This window comes from Anomalospiza imberbis, chromosome 7 (assembly GCF_031753505.1).
Source record: "Anomalospiza imberbis isolate Cuckoo-Finch-1a 21T00152 chromosome 7, ASM3175350v1, whole genome shotgun sequence".
In the NCBI taxonomy this organism is placed as follows: domain Eukaryota; kingdom Metazoa; phylum Chordata; class Aves; order Passeriformes; family Viduidae; genus Anomalospiza; species Anomalospiza imberbis.
Genome location: NC_089687.1, coordinates 25,917,025 through 25,934,341, shown reverse-complemented (window position 1 = coordinate 25,934,341; position 17,317 = coordinate 25,917,025). Strand labels below are relative to the sequence as shown.

The window sequence follows — 17,317 nt, the reverse complement described above, 5'->3', positions numbered from 1 at the left end:
ACTCCCTCAAAGGATTAAATATCAACACTGTATTGTCAAAAGTTTGATTTAATAGCTCCCAATAAATAGAATAACTAAAAGAAAGAAGGGAAGATTCTTCAAAATGCTCTGTAAGGAGGGATTTGAAGTATAGTTGTTGGGTTGTCTCGGAATAGAGAGCACGTTCTCCTCATTCCCTGGTGGTGCCTGGCTGCTCACCCTTTTGCTCTTCCTTTCTGCTGCACTGTGCTGTCTTTGTTTTCTTCAGGAACACTCAGCAATAATCCCCCTGATGTTTCCACATCAGTCTAAAAGGGAAGAGCTGCGAGAAAGCATTTTGGATTATCAAATGGCTTGTGTGCACTTTCAGAAATCTTTGTAAAAATGAAATGCCACATGTTAAGTTGAACTTCAGAAGTTCTATATGCAGCTTAGGAGAATAAACTACATAGAATTTGGCAAACTTGTTTATGAAAGAACAACAATAAAAGTATCTTTCGTTTTCATGCCTACTGAAGAAAAAAGGTTTTATTTTGATATTTTTAGATTTTTTTTAACATATAAATGTTTTGGCTAATCTTACTGACCTGGGAACAAACTTCTGAACATGCTTTTAGAAACTGGCTTTTAGAAATTTTGGCTCAAAATAAGCCCTTGCCCACTGAAGGCATGGTTTTTTTCTATACCTTTAATACATGTCTTCATCTATTTTTAAAAAAGATCTCATAAACTGTAGATCAAAAATATTTTAGCATACAACGTAATTTTTTCTGTCTCTTTCAATGTGAGAGAAGTAAAAAGTCTCAAATATAGAGAAATGTACATTAAAAAACACTCTTTCCACACAAAAGAAACTTCTTTCCCCTAAGGAATACTCCTGATATTCTTAAAGTTAATTTTTAACCATATTTAAAATTAAATCAGTAACTTTGTTTAACAGTCTTGGCCCAGAGCAGTAATAAAATATCTAATATATTAAACCTACCAATAAATATATATGCTATCCATGTTTTCCTCTTTTAGTAATACATTGGAAAAGGAAAATCTGTATTAAATAGCCCACAGTCAATTTTTTCTAAACAGGTAGTTTTCCCCAGTAAGCATTGTTTCCTAAGAGATCTTAAAGGTGTATTTTCTTTTAATTTTCAATATAAAAATATTCTAAACATTGCATATGTTAAATATTTTTAACAAGGTTGTATTTGATGCTAAGCATGTAATTGCAGATGTTAATTACTTGTAATTTATGCTTCTAGAAAATAAGCAGTAATCTGTTTTAACAGACAAAATACATAGTATGGTTGACTTTATGTGAAACTTCACAAAAACATGCATTTGTGTCAAAGGCAGTGTTTGCTGCTGCTGAGTTTTCATGGAAAGCCTTAGTGGAGATGGCTGCAGTCTCTTCCATTTGGCCTCTGTGTAAATAGAGTGAGTTTCCAGAACAGAAAGTAGGTCTTCACCATACTGCCTTTCAGGGACAGATCTGCTGTCTGCATTTGTGGATCTTACTTTATTTAGTAAATATCATGGCTGGTATTTCACATCTCTTGCATCTCAGTGGTGGCCTCCTTTGCTGTGCACAGGTTTGGATGTCAGCTCATTCAGTCCCACGGGCTCTGAACAATGCCAGCTTTTGATTTGCTTCCTTTGTTTGGATTTCTCTTCTCTCCCCTGCCCTTTTTTTTTTTTTTTTGTGTCTTACAGATAGGAAAGTTGGCAAAAAGTTTCTCTGTTCTATAGGAAAAAAAAATAGAGGAAAAACTCAACAGAGTCTGCTTAGACTCAGCACATGTATTTTGTTGTTCGATGAACAAAATACTAATTCTGCAAACTAGTGCTTGTTGTTGAGAACTTCTGGGTAACTTCATGGAGCTTGTTTTAACAAGTTCCAGTGTTGATTTTCTGTTTCATGACTTTTACTTCATTTAACTGAAAGTGTTGACATGGTTTGATATTGTATTGTGTTTTTATATCTCTGTAACAGTTCTGTAATGGTTTGCCCCTTCACCCCCCATTTTCTCCCAGTGGTTCCACCCCGACATTTCCCGCCTTTCCCTCAATGCCAGTCTCCCTGAAAATGCTCAGTCATTCCCCTGTCCCCTCCCTGGTACCCTGTCCATCACTCGGCTCCCCATCCCACTCTACCAGAATCTTCCACCTTGGGCGTCGAGTGAGTGGATGAGGGCCAGGGGTCCCTCCCTTGAACTTCCCCCATTGGTCTGTGTGTCTGTCTGTCCCTCCGCCTTCCACTCCCCCAAATCCCCCCATTGGGTGGTGGGCGTCCCTTCCCCCTGGTTACCGCCCCGGTACTTAAGATGTTGCGAAAGCCTCGAAGGCACCTTCGGCTGTCAGATACCCTGGCCTTCGGAGCTCCTTGGAGCACGGATTAAACCTGAGACTTTTCCCAGCTCTGAGTTGCTCCCTCATTACCTCCTCGGACGCCGCCTCTCCTCCATACAAGGCAGACAGCGCAGCGCTCTGTCTTAGCCGCTCCCCGAATCTCCTCGAGAAACAGAGGAGTGTCCCCGGCAGCTGACCGTGCCTCGGCCGGGCAGGCGAAGCCAGGGGGCTTCAGGGCAGGCACGGTGGCAGTTTGATGATCTTGTTAATATGTGCCTGGACATTCAAGAGCCAAGATAAATGGAGAAGGGCTTTCTTACGCCAACAGAGAGTTGGATTAGTCCTTCATCCGGTCATTGCTGAGCCCTGGTCTGATCTTTCCCTCAGTATCTTTGAGTTAAATCTGAGTTTCTTCTCTACTGTTGTACTGTAACTGAACTGCAACTCTGCAGCAAGGGGAAATCAGTATCAGCTGTTAACTGTGTTAGTGTGTATTTTGGTTTAAAAAGGAATATACTGCCTGGCAAAGTAAAAGGAATTGGAAGAAGTCAGTAGTTTAGGTACTTGTTAGAATTTGACCATCTTCTCCAGCATGATTGTTCCTCAATAAATTTCCTCTACACAATTCCCCACCCTTGTCTTCTCCATTAATTGCACTTTGATTTAAGCATTGGTCTCATTTGCTGAGACATTTACAGTAAATAAAGGTTAACAGTATAGATTTCTTTTTGAACAGCAGGCTCTAGACATTTAAATATGTCAGACTTGATGATAAATTGATGTAATCTATAATAATGACATAATAAGAAGGGCAAATACCTTTAGAATTTAAAAGGGATCCTGCTCTTGCTATTTCTCAAGTAACACTGCCTGATTGCAGCATTTGGATATTTGTGTGGCTAGAAGATGGATGCCAACTTAATAATTCTATTAGAATGACAAATTAGCTTGTGAGGGAAAAAATAGTATCTTAAAGCATATTTGTTTTTATTTTCCCTTTTTCAGGTCGGATGATGACAATGCAGATGACAGGAGTTCCAGGGTGACCAGACTTTGCACTTACTTTCAGCAGAAATACAAGCACCTCTGCCGCCTGGAGCGGGCAGAATCCCGCCAGAAGAAATGCCGGCACACGCTCCGGAAAGCCTTGCTGCAGGCGGCCAGCAGAGAGCCCGAGCGCGCGGGGCAGCTCCTGCAGGAACTCCGGAGAGCTGCGTGTGCTTGTACCAGGTTAGACCTGCCCTCTGACTGCAGGAGCCTGGGGCTGGGCCAGGGTGGACATGGGCTGAGCATCCAGCAGCTGAAATGATGAGCTCTGAAATCGGTGGTCACGCACGAGGCAGAAAAAACATGACACATAAATGCCAGTCAGTGGAGTAAAATAAACGTGACATAGAGAGTTTTCCATGAAGACAGGCCTTCTCCAGCTTTATGTTGTAAAATGTGGATGGTTTGTTCAGCAGTTTCTGGGCCCAGATATCTGGTCCTTTACTGTGCCAATAGAAGGTGTGCAGTCTGGTCTGTAGTTCGCTGCTTCAATTCAGATTTTGTTTTTCAGACACCTTTATTTGAAAAGTCTATACCTCCTCTTAATTATCTTCCCAGCAAACCAAGTTTAAGCTCATGCTTTTTGTTAGATTTAACTCAATCTAACATTAAATAAAACTTGGCAACAAAATACATAACTTCTAACAACTTTGAAGGTTATCTTCTGTGGGATTTCTTTCTGCATAATGTCAACATCCCTCCAGCTCTCAGCATATGGAGAGTTGGTTGATTCATACTTGTGCAGGAACAGATGAAGTCTGAACCCTGGTCTTACATTTGGGGTATCAGAAGCATCCTTTTGCTGTTGGGGTTTTGCTTTAAAGGATGTGTGACTGTGGGGTGTAGTGGAAGTATGAGATGCAGATTGGAGCTAGGTACTGAGCGTATATTGTTGTTTAATAGGATGCTTTTGTTCCTGGACAGTGGGATGTGGTTCATGACAGTTGAAGGGTTCATTGCTGGGGAGGTGGACTGATTCTGAAGAACTGCTCTGAGGTGTAATGTAGAAGTCCATTACTGTTTTACAAAGTTGTGTATACATTTCTCCAAACTTAAACACTACAGCAAAAGTTCACCTGAACTGACAAGCTCTTGCTGGCTTTTTTTCCCCTATTATTTTTCCCTTTTATTAAGCAAAAAAAAGTTTACATTGTTTTGGGTTGACCAGAAAAGCCAGGTATACCTGTCATCACTGCTCTGGTCAATTTAAGTAACCACAGAGTCTTTTCAGATACAAAATTTTTCATAGGAGTAATACTGCTAATTAAAACTTTGCTCAGTCAAAGTGCAGTTGATGACAGATATGGCTGAAGGAAAACAGTCAGGCTACAGACAGCTTTTTGTCAACCTAGAAAACAACGTGTACAGAGGTGCAAGTCAGCCCTGGAATCGCCAGCTTTATCTCGATGAAGGTGACACCTGCCTGGAGAGCAGGCTAACCCAGGCGAGCTGTGTAACGCTTCAGTGCTCGTCCACACTGCTGTCTGGTCGCCTGCTTGCAGCTCAGGCTCAAAGCACAGAGGCTGTGCTGGGAAGCGCCCAGCTCCGGGCACCTGCTGGTGGATTGGGCTGTAGCACGTTGATGAAGGAGAGCTTTTATCCATGTTGAGCACGCTCAGGCTCTGCCACTCCAGAGCTCAGTCTAAGTTTGTCTGAGCACATGCTTGCATGTAAGCTCTGGGGATGCTCGGCATGTTTTGATTTATGAACAGGCTTGGAAGTGCACTTGACTCCCATCTAGGCATACCCAGTACATTGAATCCTAAAGACTGACCTCATTTTGAGGGTCTCCTGTGTTGACGCTCACCTACTGCTGCCCTTTCTGTTGCAAGGTGTTGTAATATTTACATGGTAGTAGCACATAGCACCTCTCATTACAATTAAGGCCCTGTGAAATAAGAAATAATCCTGTTACTACAGTCACACCTTCACCTGTCATTGACATCTATTCTGTGTCCCTGTGTAGAGCTTGGTAGTAGTGTGCACCCATCTGGATCATGACACACACACGTGTGTTACAATTTTTCATCCTACTGTGCTACATTCAGTATAATAATTGTGTTAAGTAACCACAAGAGTGGGGGTTTGTCTGTAAACTCTTTTATGCTTTCTTTTCAGCACAAGCCAAGCAAGGCAGAGAGATGCAGAACCAACAACCTGCAGTGGGACTTCGAAGGGAGAGCAGTGCACTAACAAGGCCCTTCCATTCACCAGGCACTGTTTTCAGCGTATCCTCTTAACTCTGTTTGGGAGTTGCATTCAGGCATGGAAGCTGTTCTGTTTTAGGAGTTTTTTTGTTTGTTTGTTCGATTCTTGCGTGGTAACTAAGTTTTCACAAAGAAGTACCTATTTGTTAGTATGTCATCAACTCCTTTGCTTTTAATTTGGCTGTGTGATTTAGGTCTGCAGACACTGAGGATAAATAGTCTGCTACTGGTATCTGTAATAGGAGAATCATTTTACTTTGTGAGCTGTATTTAGTATGTGCAAGAAACATTTACAAAATGATCATCCTTCATAATGACTTGGCACAAGCCATGTGACTTTCAGCCACCTGGCTTTCATACAGCTCTTGGTATGTTCCAATAGACCACCTTCCTGTGCCACTTTCATGGAAAAAGGTTTTTATACATAGTATAAAAAGATGGCCTACACTGACTAGAAAGATGGAAATCATACTTTACATTTTTTAAAGAAGCGGAATAGAAGGAGTCAGAGAACCTCTTAGTCCAGATTAGGAAGGTTTCCCTGTGCTTGGAAGTTCAAGCAAAGCCTGGAAAGAATGTTGAAAGTCAATGGCTGAAGATCTCAGAAAGAAGAGAGCAAAACAGATTTGAGTTTTGATTCTGAAGACTATAAAAAGGCAGACTTATGACCTGTAATACTTCAAAATTCTGCAGATTTTGTTTATTTTGTTTTTAGCTGAAGAATTGTTGGTGCTTTTGTTGGGATGACTCCTTTTGTTGGAACTTTTGGTTTTGGTATTAAAAGGGACTACTGCTGATGTACTTAACTACTGTCAGACTGCAGCACCTTTCCAATCTTTTTGTTTTGCAGATACCTTGTTTTTTTTGTTTGATTTTTTGCAGGCTGCTTAAAAGCAGTCTGCAGAGCAGTTCAAAACCTCTATGAGAGAGCACCATGGCATACAGCTGTATTTGGGATTTGCCTCATGGTTCTGATGGGATTTTTTTGTTTGGATATTTTTTAATTTTAAGTGGTCTCTCTTGTTGCTGTGTATAGAGCAGGGTAGTCAAGACTAGTGATTTTGCATGTATGCCCATTTTTTCTCTCTGCATTTTCTTCTCTAAAATGAACAGGTTCTTCGTTCTGACCCATCCATCCAAGTCTGCTATCTGGATTGTTCTACATGTTTTTAATTTCTTTGTCCTTTTTTTTTTTTAACATTTTATAAACATACCTAGTGATGTTGAGGTCTGAGAACTGTTCAAGATGGAAGGAGTGCTTCTAATGTTGTTTGAAAAAAGACACAATGAAATATCTGTTTGATTTGCTGTAAGTCTGGAAACATTTTTACTCGTGCTAAGGATTTTTCTGAAGGAAATCTCAGCAAGCTTACGTTTGGATTTACTTGACCTTTCTGTCTGCTTGCACATCTTTTTTTCAGAGGAGCAGGAAGGATCTTGAAACTTCTTTCTCTGTGCTCTAAAGATAAATGCCAAGAATGTACCTTAAAAGATTGAATTAAGAAATACTCTTTCTTTAATGTTTCAGTATGGATTGTCATTAGTCTGTAAGGATATAGTCCTGTTGACTATACTGTTCCAACTGCTACTATTGATCTATTGATTAAGGCTCCAGGAAAAGGCTTCTTTTTGCTAAGAACTCATTAGTGAAATGGCTGCTTTTATAAAACTATCTCAGTATATGATAAAATCATTAGAGATTCTGCATGAATGCAGTTTTTTCACTTTAAAAGTTGGGTTTGAGCCTTACCTAGCTTTGAACTTGAATGGCAAATTTAAGGCACTCATTAAAAATAGTATCTATGGACAGATAGAGTTGAAGTCTCTGATCTTTATCAGATTGATAAATCAAAGGGCGTTCCTCCACCACTGTCTTGTGTTATTCCTGATGCAGAAATGCACAGATATCTTATTGAACCGTTCTCAGCAGCTCTTCTCGAGTTGCACAGCCAAGTTTGCAGATGGTCAGCAGTGCTCTGTGCCAGTTTTTGACATTACACATCAGACACCTCTGTGCGAAGAACATGCCAAAAAAATGGTAAGTACAAAGCCATTATTGTATTTATTTGTCTATTGGAATGATCAGGAGTTTTAACCCCAGTCTTCCTATGAAGTCTTCCTTGATAACTAGCAAGTTTATGAACTTAAGAGTTTGTTTGCTATTATTTTTCTTCAAAGGGTAAAACTTGACAAACATTCCCAATTAGTATAAAGTATGTAGTGAAAATATTTTATGTCGTTTTGAGGATATAATGAAGTCTACATGGGAATATTCTTCACTGGAGAAAATTTGATTGCTGTCTTGAATTGAGAAATAGAAGATCATTGTGAGAGGTCCTGTGGTCATTTTATTTGGGGTCACTCCTGGTCCTTGGATCTGAGTGTAATAGGAGTGTGATATTAAGAACACTGCATCTTAAACAGTCTCAGTACACAGGGCCCAAAGTACTTTCTAAAGGTAATGTAGATAGCAATTACAATGATGCAAATAATGGATTTGCTACTTTATTTACCTTTTAGTAACTATTAGAATTTATCTTCAACCTCCTTCAGGGATCCATAGATCCCAGAGAAAGAGCAGTGGCCTACCTCAAGCTGAGAGAATGGAGAAATGAAGTTGATGTCCTCTGCTTTCCTTTTTATGACACCAATCTTCCAGAACAAAACCTTTAGGATAATTCACAAACCCACTTCTGTCCTGCCCCTCCTTCAAGGTTTTTTGTCCTACCTTCAATTTGGCGTAAAACTGCTTTTTTTTTTTGTTTTGTTGGGTTATTGAAAGTTTTTTGTTACTGTTTTTATCCAGCCTCTCCAATAACTGTGAATTATAGATTTTTTTCGGTTTAAAATGTGAGGGTTTGTGCTACACAGATCTGTATGGGGCTCGCCTCTCTTCTAGGCAATCTTCAGTATGTCCCTCAAGGTTTACCTCTATAACAAATATAATCCTCTGCCATACCCAGTATGATGGCAACTGAAGACTGATGATGGTTTGATTTATTTTTTAATGTGTCAGTGGTTGCTGTTCAGAAGCAATGAGGCCATAATTGTTTACCCACATCCTTATCCTAGTCCAGCAGTAATAATTTTGTTTCCTCAGTGCTGTCCTTCTGTTATGTCAGCAGGTACTTTAGGATTGTGGCTTCAGCTGCTGCACATTATCCACACTAACACCACCTCACAACAGCGTTTTGTCTTTAATACTTAGAGGAGTGCTTCTAAAGGTTATGGTTTTGCACTATTTAGTTAGAGTTTGCTATGATAATTTTTAAAGTGACATTTCATAATCTCCTGTTTACAATATCTCATAATTTGTTCCATGTCGTTTTTGCTATTGAGGTCAATGAAGAAGGAAACAGCTCAATTTTTGAAATTGTGTCTGGGTGTAAGCTAACAGTCCCTCTTACATTACATTCCACATGTCTATGGAATGACCAGGGTGAAAAAAGCCAGGAGAATAATACTTGTTCTTAATATGCTCCCTTTGTATTGCTTTGCTCCCAAAGGATAATTTCTTGAGAGGGGACAGCTCCCGTAAAGTTCAGCACCAGCAGCAGAGGAAACCCAGGAAAAAAACGAAGCCACCTGCACTTACCAAAAAACACAAGAAGAAGAGAAGGCGAGGCCCACGCCGGCCCCAGAAACCCATTCCTCCTGCAGTGCCCCAAGGGAACCTCACCATGCCTGCCAGTGTCTCACTGCCAGTAGAGATACCCCACATACGGTCAGTGCTGTTCTGCCCAGTTTCCCACTGCTGGCCTGAGCATTGCCAATGAGCTCTGTACAAAGCTGCCAAGCAGCATCTGGAGCAGGGCTAAAAATTGCATCTCCATGAGACTTGAAAAAAACCTTTAGAGTGGGTAATTTTGGAATTGAGCAATGATTGGGTTTGATGGGTAAAATAGCTTGCTCCTGATGTTGCCTCTTACGTAGTTAATGAGTAAGCTAAGTGTAAGTTTCCTAAAGAAACTACCTAAAAGCATTTTTTTCCTAGATAATGGAGGAAAAAATGTGTGGGGAAGCATCCTTTGTAGATGGATATGCACTGATAGTTGTCCTTTGGAGCAAGCAGAGTTGAACACCAGGGACTAATGTTCCTTTCTGTTCAGGAGCCCCTCCACACCAGAGCTCAGTGCCGATGAGCTGCCTGATGATATCGCCAATGAAATCACAGACATTCCACATGACTTGGAATTGAATCAGGAGGACTTCTCTGATGTCCTGCCGCGCCTGCCCGATGACTTGCAAGATTTTGATTTCTTTGAAGGTACCATTTTATTTTATGCTAGCATGAACACAGTCAGTGAACTGAAGAAGTGAGTGTTCTAAACTGCATTTTGAGGAGTTGCTTGCTTTCCTACAGAGGTAATAAATTCTAGAGAAGGAAGTGTGCATTTGCTCTATTGTTTGTGAGCTCTGAAGTAAAGCAAACTTTACGAAGTCTGTGTGCACAGTTCTCTGCTTGCTCATATAATTGCTGCTCTGAAAATCATAATTGGTTTAGTATTTTAATAATTCATTTTACATTTTTACTGCCTGTCAGTGTTACAGTTTAATCAAGAGTGTTCTCAGTAATGTCATCTTTCTGCCATCGAGTGGGGCTGGAATCACAGTCTATGTTGGCCTTTGATAAAAAGAGAAGAGAGTGAAAATAAAATCTTTAAATACATTTTTAAAACTAGCTTTTGATCAGAAATGTGCTTGAATTTCTGCACTCCAAAGCTCAGTACCTATAACATATAACAAAGAAATTAGAACAGCCTGGAGTTGGTACGTGATTTCTTTGGTCATTTTCTGATAGAACATGACATTAGACTGTGTTTGAATTGAAATTAACCTGAATTATACTGTCTGTGTAAATTTTAGGTCCAGGCTGTAATGTGGTAAGTAGAAAGAGGGATTGTGGACCATGTGTTATTGCAGCACTGAAGATCTTACTTAAGCATTTTTACTTTTAAATCTAGGAAGTTTAAGAGGCATCTCCTATTGTAGTATGTGGAAGAGAAGGGGAAGAGGGGGATTTCCATTGAACAGGGAGATGTAATTTCATGGTTTTCTTACCTTGCTTGGCTAGTGAGCACTGATGAATGATATTTTCTGTGTGCTGCAAGCCATGCTGGAAAGTTATCATACAATGCAACTCTGTACTGAACTGCCTGTATATCTTCATCCTGAGCCTAAGGCCAGGCCCACCTGAGGGCAGTGCACTAACTGGTGGTGTCCCTGTTTCTGCAGGTAAAAATGGAGATCTTCTTCCAACCACAGAAGAGGCTGAAGAACTGGAACGGGCCCTACAGGCTGTAACTTCTCTTGAGTGCCTGAGTACCATTGGAGTACTTACACAGACAGATGGTGTGCCAGTTCAGGAGCTGTCAGATAGAGCGATAGGGGTGTTCTCTACAGGTGCTGGAGCTCCAGGAATGCAGTCCTTGAGTCGAGAGGTTAACACGGATCTGGGGGAGCTGTTGAATGGGCGTATAGTACATGATAATTTCTCCGGTCTGGAGCTGGATGAGAACTTGCTCCGTTCTGCTACCTTGTCCAACCCACCTACGCCCCTGGCAGGGCAGATCCAGGGGCAGTTCTCAGCCCCAGCCAACGTTGGCCTTACTTCTGCCACTCTGATAAGCCAGAGCGGCCTTGGGGAGAGAGCCTTCCCGGGACAGTTTCATGGACTTCATGATGGCAGCCATGCCTCCCAGAGGCCCCACCCTGCCCAGCTGCTGAGCAAGGCAGATGACCTGATCACCTCACGACAGCAATACAGCAGTGACCATTCACACTCCTCACCCCATGGAAGCCATTATGATAGTGAGCATGTGCCGTCTCCCTACAGTGACCATATCACATCCCCTCACACCACATCCTTTTCTGGTGATAACTTGGCAGCTACCTTCTCAGCAGAGATGCCCATGATGGCACAGCACTTGCTCCCAACGCAGCTGGATGTGCCACTTAGCGGGGTGGTCAACCCCAGAACTCACTGGGGAAATCTTCCTGTCAATCTTGGGGACCCCTCTCCGTTTAGCAACCTTCTTGGTGCAGATGGACACCTCCTGTCCACCTCCCTGTCCACACCACCTACCACCTCGCACTCAGAGACCACACAGCCTGCCTTCGCCACTGTGACCCCCAACAGCTCCAGTGTGCTTCCGGGGTTACCGCAGACCAGTTTCAGTGGCATGGGTCCTGCCTCCGCTGAACTCATGGGCTCCACCTCCCCTAAACAACAGCTCCCTCAGTTCAGCGCAGCCTTTGGGCACCAGCTGAGCTCCCACAGTGGCATTCCCAAGGACCTGCAGCCCAGCCACAGCTCCATAGCTCCTCCCACGGGCTTCGCAGTGACCGGTGCCACCGCTACCAGTACCAATAACGCATCTGCGCCCTTCACCACCTCCAACTGAGCTTGTCTGCCTGGCTCCCTGCAGGTAGATGGGGGACCTGTGTTTTCTATCTTTCCTTTTTTCCTTTCTCTTTATTTCGTCTGTCGTCTCTTCCCTTTTTTTTAAGAGGGGGTTGAGAAGAAAACTCCTGCTTCAGTACTGACCAGGGTTAGCCCTCTGTGAACCTTGCTGTAGCATTCACATGTGCTTGTTAGGCACCGGTGCTCATTTATTGCAGGCAGGTTCACTGTTCCCCAATAATTCCTTAAGGTTACAGCACAGTTACTGGATGTAAATGATCTTAGCAGTAAGACCTAGAAATGGGAAGATACCTCAGATCACTGATGCATGTTACTGTTCCCTAGGGTTCGGATCAGTGCTTGCCATCCCATTAGCATCTGATAGAAGGTTTTTCAGTGGGCAGAAGTCTCTTGATTTTTTTTTTTTTTTAATTTACTTTTTTTCCAAAGGTAGCATTTGGCACGGAAAACTTGGCTGCACACATTGATTTGAGAGTGGTGCACTGAAGTCCTAAATCAAGATCACGATTCAAGGATGAGTTTGGCAGTTTCTTGAAACAGTCTCTTGACCTCCTCTGTGTGTGTGTGTTTGGGGTGCAGGGAGCAGCGATTCCTTTTCTTCTTTTGGTGAAGAAGTAGTTGTCCCCTTCCAGAACTGGTCACTGTTCTTACTGCATGCTGATTTTTGGGTTTTTTTTATTATCACGATTTGTAATTCATTGAGTAGCAAAGAGATCAGTTGACTGGTTGCCCATAAATTTGATATGGATTAGAGAAGATTCCTGTGAGAAATTTGCTTCCTTGCTGAATTACTGTGGCCTTGTAGCATTGATGATTTGCCTTTTCAAATGTGTCTTTGTCCAGAACTCTTTGCCTGACAGGCTGACAGGAATTTCCCAGCTGAAACAGGAAGAATTAGGTTGGTTTTCTGCCCATCCACACAAGTCTAGGTCAGACCCACTGTAAGTTTCAAATGGATGCATTTCTCACAATATGTCTAACTAGTGAGACTTTCTTGGACAGTTTTTAATCCCCTGAGAGCCATATAGTTTTTCCAACACTTGTAGGGTTTGATGCTCTATTTGGGAAACTGAATGTATGTAAGGAACTAGCAGGTACCTATCAGCAGTCATGGCTAACCAAAAGAGAAATCACTAATGCAAAATAGGTAACAATTCCTTCTGTCTGCAGGATGGTTTTGTTTGTGCTGATCACCTGCTAATGACAGTATTCACTCTTTGGTAGTAATTGCAATTCCTAAAGAAAGGAATCAGCTAGGATTTAGATTTCTTAAAATAATTACTATTCTTTAATGTTGTTCTTTAAACCAAGAGGTAATAGCAGCAGAAATTCTGAGGTGTTTACTAGCATCTCCTTATCAAGAAGGAATTTGCTTATGACTCTCTAAGGCTCAAACTTTCTACTGTACTCTGACGTTGACTGTAAAAGTAGCTCCTGTTTAATACAAGTCTCTGCTCTTCTTGGTTTGTTTCAGAGATGCAGATGAGAGAAAATAGAAAATTCTACATTTCAGTCTTGTACTGTAGATTATGGATTTTATTCTACCTGTGTGAATTCTAGTCTATTTCAGGAAATTAAGAGAACCAAGCACATGTAATAGGAAGGCCTAATAAACTTTCTGAGCAAAGGATTACTGAATGAAGTTTAGTTGCTATAGAAATTCATTCCGTTAGCAGTCAGGCACACACCAAAATATCGGACCCAAACCTCTCCTTCCATCTTCCTAAGGAACAGAGTTTAAATGGGATAGGTCTTGTGTCTTCTTACTATTGTAGCAATCATATTATCCCTCTTTTCTTGAATGATCTGTCCTCTTTAAATATTAAAGAGTATGTATGATGCATATGTCTTTTTCTGAAATTGCAGGTGTATGTGGGTGGAAAAAACAAAAATTATTTTCATGCTTCTGTTGTTATGAAGTCATTATTTCATACTTGGTAAAATAGTTCTTAATAATATAAGCCGAATATTTTAAGTGGTGATTTAAATATGTTTGTAACACTTAAATGTTTTTAAATCACATAAAAAGTTTCATTGAAGCCTATGAAATCCTGCTTGTGATTGTCCTGCTGATTGAGGAATGCCCAGTGATATTGTGAATGAGGCAGATCTGACAAGGCTTTTATTTATTTTTATATTCTGTTACCCATATTTTGTTGAGGAGACAAGTGTTTGATTTGCAAATGATTTTTGTTGTGTTCATATACCTTCTTCAATGTGCTGGGATGTCTGACTGAAAAAAAGTGGAGAACTGGTATACCAAATGGTTAATTGCTTAATCTGCTTGTGTATTCATGTAATTTTAGAGGGTGTTGATTTCTATGTATTGGTTTCAGGACTTTGGTCTTGAAATGGTTCTTGTGCCCATCAGACTTCTAATGAAGCTGCAGCTAGTGCAGAGAATAATTGCCCTACGTCTTATTTCTCTTTCTTGGCAAATGCTGGGGGGAAGAGAGGATAGGAACTGAGAGCCGAGTTCTGCTTGGTTGTGTTGGTATAAATTACAGAGGAGCTTTCCAGTCTAAGGTCACAGTGAGTTTGTACTGGTCTAACTCAGAACAGAGCCCAGCTCCTGATCTGTGCATTGATTTAGACAGGGAATTTCAAAAGCTGTCAGAGCTATGCAGGTCCATGATTACCATTTGAAATCAATGGCCTTTATGTACCTGCATTTCTTTAAAGTAGTTTGGGACACCAAGTCTCTTCCCCGACTTAGATTTCAATTTTTGTATATTGGTGACAACTCTTCCCTGAAAACTGACTGCATTACATTTTTCCATAAGCAAACTAAGTTTGCAATAAAGCTGCACTTTCAAAAATAAACTTCAGTTTGTATACAATTGAAATAGGAATCTCCCTGTCCTGTCTGCCGCAATGTTCTGAAATGGGCCACCACTCTTGCCTTTTCCTGGTTCACTTCTCATTTTTTCACTCCCACCAATTTCATGGTTACATAGTTGCCAAGCAGTTAAGGGTCTTGATCTTAGCTTTACAAGGTGGATCATTCCAGGTGGGTTTCTACACCCACACAATCTGTTGACTTCAGTGCATCGGTGTCTTACTGTTGGATGCGGGAGATCTAATTGAGAGGTATGTGTAGTCAGAGATCTTTCACACCTCTTCCTCTGGGAAATCCTGCTGCTCTGGTTAAGGTGGTCCTCGAGGCTGTTATTTATGTGGTTCCTGAGTAGCTTCCATGCTCCCTCACAAATGTTTTTGAGTATCAGCTCTTATAGCAATCAGCATTCTTGTCACCCCTTCACCAAAGAGCCAGTGCAGCAATTTCAGATGTTGTGCCCTTTATGTGTTGACAAATGGAATAAGGCTAGTTGAACCTAAAAGTTAATTTCTTCACATAAGATTGGAGGTTTAAAGAATGAAAAAAATTAGAATATAATATGATTTACATAATTTTGGCAATGATAGCACCTCAGTCAGTCTCTGTACAAAGTACTTAACACAAGATGAATTTTGACAGTGTACAGAGGCTTATCAGGAGTAGCTTCCTGCTCTCCTGTTGTATAAGGCATTCTTTAAGACATGCTTTGATGTTTCCTTTCACCTAGGAAGACCTTACACCAGCTTTGAGGGGAACCATATGCACTTAGATGCCTCAAAGTTGATTTGTTCTTTGGCTTCATAATTATGATTACAAGAACTTCATCTCCTCCTGCCTTCCAGTTCCTCCAGGTTCTTGCTTACATCCCTTCTCATTAGTAGCATGCTTCTATGTATTGCTGAGCACAAAGGCATTAAATTGATAATGCTGAGAGGTAGCACGGTTGCAGGTCTGCCTCAGGCACTGTGGGGAAAATGGCAACAGCTAGATTTCCAACTGAAAATGGGGATTTGCAGTTCTTGTTTGGAAAGCACTGAAAGCCCTGAGAAGCTTATTGCCTGCTAGGCAAAAATCAGGGAAAAGAAATTGTCAAAGAGGAATTGTACCTAATAGCAAAGACAAGCCAAGGGAAGTGGCCTTTTATTTACTGTTTTTTAATAAAAGGAAGATGAATATTGAAAAATTAGGATATTCTGTTGTGAGGGTATGGCCAAGGCAAAAGACCTAGGACTGAACCTGCAAACCAGTAGTGAAATTCAGTTTGAAGCTTCATCTTGCTGTGACCAGATCTAAATACATTCTGGGATTGAATCTGCTTGCCAAGAGAGTCCTGCAAAGGTATACAATAGACAGTGGGCAGTTTTCTTCCCTGAGAAGCTGGCCCTGGTGGCTACCTATGCTGCTTCTGAGCTCCAGCTGCTCCCTGAGCTCCTGCAGCCTCCTTGCTGCTGCATATCCCTGTAGGCATTGTCAGGCCTCCAAGGGTATTTCTCCCTGTCTTTGTGCTGCAGTGAGCTAAATCCACTCATGAATTCTCCAACAGTATGAGCCTTTGGGCAGAGGGAGAAATTTTTAGAAGAGCAACTACCTGCAGTTAACCTTTCAAGACTTGCAGGACAGTGGTAGGAGGTGCTTTCAGCTGACAAACAATAGAAAAGTTACCTGCAGTGACCTTCGGCAGTGAGACATTTGTGTGACTGTCCAGGCATCTTCCCTGGCAGAACTGGGGTATTTTCCTTTTGTATTTCTACATGTGAGGGAGTCTCCTGTGCAGACCTTTTGCAAGGTCCAATGGTGGCAGAAATAGTAACTGAAGGAATAGTTCGGGGCTAGTGTGCTGGCCAGATCTTTAGGTCTTTCTCACCTTCTGATCACAAGGTCTTTCTGATCTTCTGGGTAACATTTAATGATGGGGATTTGTGGGCTACTTCTTGTACCTCCTTTATTTCCTTCCACTCCACACTCTTCATCATTCTTGCTTGTATTTTCCCATTCTTAGACACTTTTCCAATGTAAGTTATGCCAGCTGGTAAGTCTTCTGTGGTTCTGAGCGAATCTGACTGTAAAATGAAAAGGAGGAGAGATTTCTGCAATTCATAACATATATTTGGATGCTGGAATGGCAGTGCAATAGATCAAAGTATTTTTCAGATCAGTGAGTAGGGAGATGTTTCACAGCATGCTAATATATCATGAAGTTGATGCTAAGGGTACAACATTGATCATGGGAGTGCACATGCTAGCAGTGAATACAGAGGCATTTTTAGCAAGACTTTACCTTCTGAGAAGTTCCTCTTCATTTGAGATGTGTATCAGTAGAAAGTCACAAATTAAAATTTAAATTACTTTTTCTTAATATGTTCAAGCCCAAATAAAAGTAAGGAGGGTTGGTGACAAAAATCTGTATTTGTGTTCACTGAACTTCATCTTGGACTTCAGGAGAGGTCTGGTCATAAGAGACCTTAGTTCTGATCAGTT

General features: G+C 41.3%; 1 protein-coding gene across 10 annotated transcripts in view; it reads left to right on the top strand.

The window, feature by feature from the left end:
- Window positions 1-17,317, top strand: part of INO80D (INO80 complex subunit D) — a 55,634-nt gene that overhangs the window by 22,335 nt on the left and 15,982 nt on the right. For all 10 annotated transcript variants that reach the window (XR_011000904.1, XM_068196126.1, XM_068196124.1 and 7 more), the window contains 6 exons: window positions 3,328-3,552; window positions 5,488-5,597; window positions 7,481-7,614; window positions 9,083-9,300; window positions 9,686-9,843; window positions 10,812-12,004. Coding sequence is in view for 9 of the 10 variants with exons in the window: in XM_068196126.1 (XP_068052227.1) it covers window positions 3,328-3,552; window positions 5,488-5,597; window positions 7,481-7,614; window positions 9,083-9,300; window positions 9,686-9,843; window positions 10,812-11,980 (2,014 nt within the window). In the remaining variant the exon portion in view is untranslated. The remainder of the gene's footprint in view (window positions 1-3,327; window positions 3,553-5,487; window positions 5,598-7,480; window positions 7,615-9,082; window positions 9,301-9,685; window positions 9,844-10,811; window positions 12,005-17,317) is intronic.